Genomic DNA, 7,965 nt, shown 5'->3' on the forward strand with positions numbered 1-7,965 from the left:
TACCATTAGACTGTAGTCTGACTCAATCATCAGACAAGGGTATGGACTAACCATTAGACTGTAGTGTGACTCAACCATCAAACAAGGGTATTGACTTACCATTAGACTGTAGTGTGACTCAATCATCAGACAAGGGTATGGACTAACCATTAGACTGTAGTGTGACTCAACCATCAAACATCTTTTACAAGGGTATAAATTGACCCGTAGTTTATGGACTTTAATTTGAACTGTAGTACATTGTAAAATGTAACATTACATCAATGTGAAGGTTTGTGTCCTCCTTTTCTGCAGACAGATCACTACTACATTCACATGGTGTCTGAATTATTTCACTTAAATCAACCTTGGTCATTTCCATAGACTATTCAGAACCAGAAAAAAAATTTGTTCAAATGAATTAATTCTGAATTCTATTTTGATACCTAAAGAACAAGATTGAATCTTAGAGTACAATTAAGGTAACGCCACATGTTGGCCATCGGTCCCCCTTCATACTTGTAACACTATGAGGTGGTTTGAATTTCCGCCCCATATCAGGGCTGTATTTAAATTCAATCAACATATTAGGCTGCAACTGTTGAAGCTGTCGTCACTGACAACTCGCACGGTGGGATTACAGAGTACCCGAAACACAATCCTGTCATCACTCTGGTTTCTATTCCCGTAATTATTTTACATGGTTTTATTGCAGTTTAACTCACTTGCCAAGCAAGTTTTTTTTACCTCCCAGCGAAAACTTAAGAACGCCTAGTTTTTGTAATTTCGGAATTTGTTATATGACAATTCATAATGACGATATTACACAATGATGGGGACAAAGACGAAGTTTAAATACCAGACTCCTTTGATAACAATGAGCAAACATATCAGGTTGTGGAATCCTCTCAAAATACTATTGACTCACTCTCGGAGAAGGATAGGGGCAAGCTAAACACTTTCAACAGGCCATAAACTATCGCGTTTCAGACATCTGTAGGACCACTAAATACACCGCAGAACAGATCGGAGGACGACACAAAACCTGATAAAATAACGAGCCCAGTTGTGACACAACTTGACAAAACTTTTCAAAGCCAAACTCAAAACTGCATTTTTTCTTTGTGATCTGAAAAGTGTAATAGGATGATCGTCAACAGTATCATTACCTGCCTCAAGGCAAGCTGACCGACATGAAACTTGACGGTTTTGAGTAGGATTAAAGTTGTCCTCCACAGTTCTATTTCTATCTTCCTACCCAGCTAAAACCGTGTGAAATTACCTGTTGTAGACCTATAAACTTCTATTTGTGACACTTAAAACATCACATCCCAACATGTAGGTTTTAAAATCAAATAAAACCTACATAAAAATCTCATCACTGCTTTCCAAGTAGCTGCAGTGGGTTGCTGCAGAACGTGTACGAAGAGGTCCATTTCCTTTGATGTATGGCCACGTCGTATTGTGGTTTATTCCTTAAGAGATACCCTACACAGATAAGTGGCCAGCATAATCTCTAGTCGACTTGTCATTGTGAAGTAATCATCTTAAATTGCGTAATTTTATGATAAATAAACAGTTCATCAAAATGTAATGAAAACTGATAACAGACAGATATGTGAGGTATGTGTTCAGTGGGACACCAAGCTGTAGGGATTCCAGTTCAGTGTAATACTGTTTATGTATAATCCAGGTCCTACTTTACAACACTATTCAATCTTAATGGAAGAAAAAGTCAGATCTATGTGGTACTTTCTCAATCTTATGTAATCAATAAACAAAGAACATGTAATAAATACCTTTGGTTGTAATAAATTATATTTTTTTTAAATGGTAATTCAGATATGATCTTTTTGCATTGTTTTAATAATTGGTTGATTTTGGAGCAATGCATGGAAAGTTGAGCCAGGGACGATACTGCTTAAACATGTTTTCGTGACCCAGAGACACTGGTTCCACAGGCCCATATCTCTCCAATAGAGAGACTCTTATATATATACCTGAACCATCTCTCCAATGGACAGACTCCTGTATATACCTATCAATACTGCCCTCACGAGACTGGAGTATCGCATCCTTCTTTGATATGACCTTACCAGGAATAGAATTAGTGACCTTTATATGCCAGTGAATCAAAATGTCCTTAAAATGTTAAAAGTACTCACCTTTCGCCCTTGTGGAGTCGTGTCCCTTGATCGCCTACCACTCCTGTTTAGAAAAGAAGGTTCCATATTGTTACTGATCAGAACAAGCTTTATTACAGATTTGGGAACATGGTTTGATACAGATTGGGGAATACAATTAGATACTGATTAGCTTATTCACCCCTGAAATTTTATAATGAACTATTCCAACCTTTGAATTGGAAGAGTTCAAATGTGTCTTTAGGGGTGATTGAGCTAAGAGATATGGTTTAATACTAAACCCCACATCAGGAAATGTGGTTTGAGACACACCAAGGAACATAAGTTTGACGTTTATCTGCAGGGAACAGGTTTTTATACTAATCACCGAATGGGGAATATGGTTCAGTGTAGCCCAATTTCCTCTGGCCCCAACACCAGACTTAGACATTTTGACAGATAAATGTCTCTGACAAAGCCGGAGTTTCCTCTCGCCCTGACACCAGACTTAGACATTTTGACAGTTAGATGTCTGTGACATAGCCCGAGTTACCTCTGGCCCCAACACCAGACTTAGACATTTTGACAGATCAACGTCTGGTGTAGCCTGAGTTTCCTCTGGCCCCGACACCGTACTAAGACATTGTGACAGACAGATGTCCGTGACATAGCCGAGTTACCTCTGGCCCTCAGACACCAGACTTAGACATTTTGACAGATAGATGTCTCTGACATGGCCTGGGTTTCCTCTGTCACTGACACCAGACTTAGACATTTTAACAGATATATGTCTGTGACATAGCCCGAGTTACCTCTGGCCCTCAGACACCAGACTTAGACATTTTAACAGATATATGTCTGTGTCATAGCACGAGTTACCTCTGGCCCTCAGACACCAGACTTAGACATTTTGACAGATAGATGTCTCTGACATGGCCTGGGTTTCCTTTGTCACTGACATCAGACTTAGACATTTTCACAGATAGATGTCTGTGACATAGCCCGAGTTACCTCTGGCCCTGACACCAGACTTACATTTTGACAGATAGATGTCTGGTGGGCCTACACTGGGCCAGAGAGAACTTGGGTTATGTCCGATGCTGATCTGAGACATGATTTGATACGACTAAATAATCTGGTTTTGGTAATTTTATGGTAACACAGTTTGATATTCATCAAAACTTGTGGTTTGGTACTGATTTCACAAAATTGAATTAATCCTAAAAAGGCCAGTAAGCTAGCTAGGGGACAAAATATTTGCAAAAACTTTCCATCGCATTAAAACCATAAAACTGCTTACATAGACTGGAACTGCATTTAGTTCTAGAAAGTAGTGCCCAACAAAAGCAATAAATTTAAGATAATGAATATCCTTGCAATACAAATCTTCGCCTTAATCAAGTTGCCTTTGTTTAGATACTTTGGTATTATCATCAGAATTATCAAAGTACCACTCAATAACGCCACACAAATACAACTGGAGTGGCTAGTGTCGAGGACGATGACAGATGGGAAAGATAATCGCACAGAACAAAGTATTGATATTCCTGGTTTTATGTGAAATATAAAATACAGAGGGAGACGGATATTGCACGGCCGTAATACTACCTGTACGACACAACAGCTCACTAGTCCTCTACACATAATCTCCGATCAGCTTTAATCAATTAGATGCACCCATTTTATTGCATTTAGATCAAATTTCCAACAGAAGACTGTAAAGGATATTGACCAATTCTTATAATAGACAGGTATTTGACATCTAGTTTCAGTTTGAATCCCCTTATATCTGTTTCTCTGTGTAGCAGTTTATGAATTCACCTTATTCATGTATATAGAACTATTCCCCCTCCCATTTACTGGATTTCAGCAAAAGCAATGTGTGTAATAGGACCGCTAAATTGATAATATCAAAGTAAAGTACTAAAAAATCTCAATTGGTTATTATTAACAAAGTACAAAAGTATATGTATATCCTTTTGTTATTACCGGTAATAAGGGCACATTGTGTATCTTATTAAAATCTACTTTGTCGAGGTAAAATATTAAGATTTTCACTTGGTCATTCACATACCAAAAAGAGAAAAGTACATACAGTATATGAAACTAGAAAATGTCTGTAAGACATGAATGCCCCCGCTGCCATGTGAAATTAGTTTCAGTGTTCTATAAAAAGTTACAACCACTTTGATCTTGATACCCTGAAACATGCACACACACAAGGTACTACACTTAAAGTTGATTTTAATATTCATGTTTTTTCTGTATGTTATTACCATCTTCATAAAATATTGAATGAAGTTGAATGAAGTGTTTAAATTGAATCAGTAGATGATTTTCTATATATAGCAACAGTGACCTTGACCTTGACTTTGGAACCCTGAAACACAAGAATTTCCGAAGTATACTCATACTTAACCTTTGCATAAAGTTTGACCAAAATCCATGAAAGAATGAAGTTGCTAAGTGTTTAAATTGAATCAGTTGATGATTTTCTATATATAGCAAGTGTGACCTTGGCCTTGACCTTGGATCCCTGAAATACAATGATGTCCGGAGTAAACTCATACTTGACCTTTGTATAAAGTTTGACCAAAATCTGTCAAAGAATGAAGTTGTTAAGTGTTTACATTGAATCGGGACGGGACGGGACGGGCAATTTTCTATATATAGCGAGTGTGACCTTGGCCTTGAGCTTGGATCCCTGAAATACAGTGATGTCCGTTGGATCCCTGAAATACAATGATGTCCGAAGTAAAATCATACTTGACCTTTGTATAAAGTTTGACCAAAATCTGTCAAAGAATGAAGTTGCCAAGTGTTTACATTGAATCGGGACGGGACGAGACGGACATGGGTAACACTATATGCTCCCCCATTTTATGGCGGGGGCAAAAAAAGACCAGAAACTAATCTGAAATCATCAAAAAATTATCACTTTGCCATATTTACAGCTGTTTCACATTTCACTCCATGAAATTCTAATTAGTTTTCGTATTAACTGTAAAAGTGTCACACATTGCTATTTCATTTTCTAGAAGCTTGACAATAAAATGTCTAAACAGGAGACATTAAAATGCGAACAGCAGGGATCAAATATTGTTGTTTTGTTTTTTGGAGAGAATTTACCAGGCTCCAATTTCATGACAATAACCTCAGATTATATCTTGGTTTTTGAAAAGGTTGTTGTTTTGCTATCAATTTTATTCTGTACTTCAAGTTTGAAAAATTAAGAGGAGACTTATATAACCTATTGTGTAACGTTTTGTTAAACAGAAACTTCATTCACAACTCAGTATACGTACCATGTGTTATTTTGTATGTGTATACTACTGTATTAATACTAAAATATTTTGGAGCAATTTCCAATTTCATCATTTAAAAACAAATTTAATTTTCTAAGGTGTTCCATGAGCTTCAAAACAAGGAAAACTACATTGAAAGTAAATTCTTGAAAAATCATCTTTTTTATTATAAACCAAACTTGATATCAGAAATAATTACCATAACTTGAGTATATCTTCCAGTCATCCATTTGTTTGCATCATTATATAAGGCCACTTTCGTTTATTGAGATTCAAACGGTGGAACCAGTTGGACCAGAGTTTTTCGTTTATGAAATACATGTACGGTCAGACCTAGTAATCTGACTTCAGCCAAGTCTTGACAAAGCCTTGCAAGTCCTGCTTAACATTTGTAGCTCTGCTAGGGTTTATACCTGAACATTTTACGTTTAAAAACAGATAAACTGGTTGTTCCGCATAAACAAACCAGGCACTAGGAATTAGAAATCCCAAACCTCTCTTTGGTGGCCCCACTGCCCTGTCTGAACCAGGCACTAGGAATTAGAAATCCCAAACCTCCCTTTGGTGGCCCCACTGCCCTGTCTGAACCAGGCACTAGGAATTAGAAATCCCAAACCTCCCTTTGGTGGCCCCACTGCCCTGTCTGAACCAGGCACTAGGAATTAGAAATCCCAAACCTCCCTTTGGTGGCCCCACTGCCCTGTCTGAACCAGGCACTAGGAATTAGAAATCCCAAACCTCCCTTTGGTGGCCCCACTGCCCTGTCTGAACCAGGCACTAGGAATTAGAAATCCCAAACCTCCCTTTGGTGGCCCCACTGCCCTGTCTGAACCAGGCACTAGGAATTAGAAATCACAAACCTCCCTTTGGTGGTCCCACTGCCCTGTCTGTGTATGAACGCATGCACATGATGTAACACTTGAACTTCCTTCTTTATCCATGGTGCCAACGACAGGAACAGCTGTGCTGCTTACCTTCTGTCCAGGATTAAGACTCAGAAGAGCAGTATACCACTCAAATATCATATTGCTGTCCTTCAGTGGCAGTATTATGCTACTACCAGTGTTCTGCTATTCTGACTTATTTCTATATTACTTTACTACCATTGTTGTTATGGATGTTCTGGCCTTCTGCATTGCCAAGAGAAGCATTCTACTATCTTTTCCAAATGTTGTCAACCTGCACCGATGGAATAGCAATTGAAACTCCTGGTTTTTGAGGCAGTTTGTCAGGAATGGGACAGACCTCTTGTAGATCTGTTCACATCAGTCCTGACCACTCAGCTAGCACTGCCAACCTATATCTCAATGGTCCCAGGTCCAAAGCCTGGCTCTACCAGAAAACCTCAATTTTCATGATGAAATGTTTATCATAAAATCTCATAAAAAATATATAAAAGAATAAACCACATGTTACCTTGTTTCATTAGGTCAGAAGGTCAGACTGTTCTCGGCGACTCTCAAATGCAGTCTTTAAGTATAATGATGTTCAAATGAATATAAATCTCTGTTGAAGGTCTTATATTTTGCAAGGTGACGTTTTCTGATAAGTCAACTTCTGAGAAAGCATTCTTTGATAATATACAGAACAGTACATTATAGGAATTTTTGTTGTTGATGAATACAATATTACATGTATTAGTATGGTCTACAGTGTCGGACATTTTACAGTTTTTGTGGGTGAAATATACAGACGTAAATAATACAATGACTTTCTGTCACAAAGCAACATTTAGAAACCTATACACAACATAATAACAGGCCACTGAGTGCAAACAAAATAGCAATTTTCTCTCCTCCGGCACAGGAGAGTGACAGACAATTTCAACATAACCAATACAAAACCTACTTCCAAAGTACTTTTATGGTGATACATCTACAACAGACATCGAAATAAGCACCTTTTCTATTCCACTTCTCCATTTCCTTGCAGAGTTCAACCATGTCTATAGAGTTTCCAGGGTTTATTAGTTTGCTTCAAACTAGATGTCATTTTTCTTTTTTTGTCCCCAGTCCCATTTTTTGGAGTATAACTACATTAGAGACCGTCCAGACAGCGGAGACCTAGGTCCACACACAAAAAATGCAGAAGTAACTCAATTTTCTAGCAAAACAATTTGTCAACAAGTATTTCTTTCTGTCAAACTGTAGTAATATATGACTTGGTGAAAAACTCATCACATGAGTGTAATTAACAAAGCATGCCCTTAAAAGGCATGGCGAACCGACGAGTCGAGGCCAACATATAAACCACTTAGAGTGGTAACTTGCCCGGTAATCATTTGATTGTGTGCGCCTGATCGAATTAGCCTATGACAAATGGAGAATTAGAGGACCTCTAGCTTTTCAAAATTTGATTACAATCCAATTCTGTAAATGAACTTGTTAGGAACACTGGTTAACCGCAAATATGGATGAGTGTCTTTCTCTGGCTGTCAGGTGATTGTTACTAATAAGACAGTATGTGTCCCCCATACCTCAGGTCTAACCCCCCCCCCCATCATCAACACCCACAGTACATTACAGCAGTATCTGTCCCCCATACCTCAGGTCTGCCCC

General features: G+C 38.2%; 1 protein-coding gene across 4 annotated transcripts in view; it reads right to left on the bottom strand.

The window, feature by feature from the left end:
- LOC110456027 (E3 ubiquitin-protein ligase Rnf220-like) overlaps positions 1–7,965 on the bottom strand; it is an 84,512-nt gene that overhangs the window by 42,093 nt on the left and 34,454 nt on the right. For all 4 annotated transcript variants that reach the window (XR_002463545.1, XM_021506546.1, XM_021506544.1 and 1 more), the window contains one exon: positions 2,145–2,187. Coding sequence is in view for 3 of the 4 variants with exons in the window: in XM_021506546.1 (XP_021362221.1) it covers positions 2,145–2,187 (43 nt within the window). In the remaining variant the exon portion in view is untranslated. The remainder of the gene's footprint in view (positions 1–2,144; positions 2,188–7,965) is intronic.

Source organism: Mizuhopecten yessoensis, unplaced genomic scaffold (genome assembly GCF_002113885.1).
Source record: "Mizuhopecten yessoensis strain PY_sf001 unplaced genomic scaffold, ASM211388v2 scaffold8469, whole genome shotgun sequence".
Classification (NCBI taxonomy): Eukaryota; Metazoa; Mollusca; class Bivalvia; order Pectinida; family Pectinidae; genus Mizuhopecten; species Mizuhopecten yessoensis.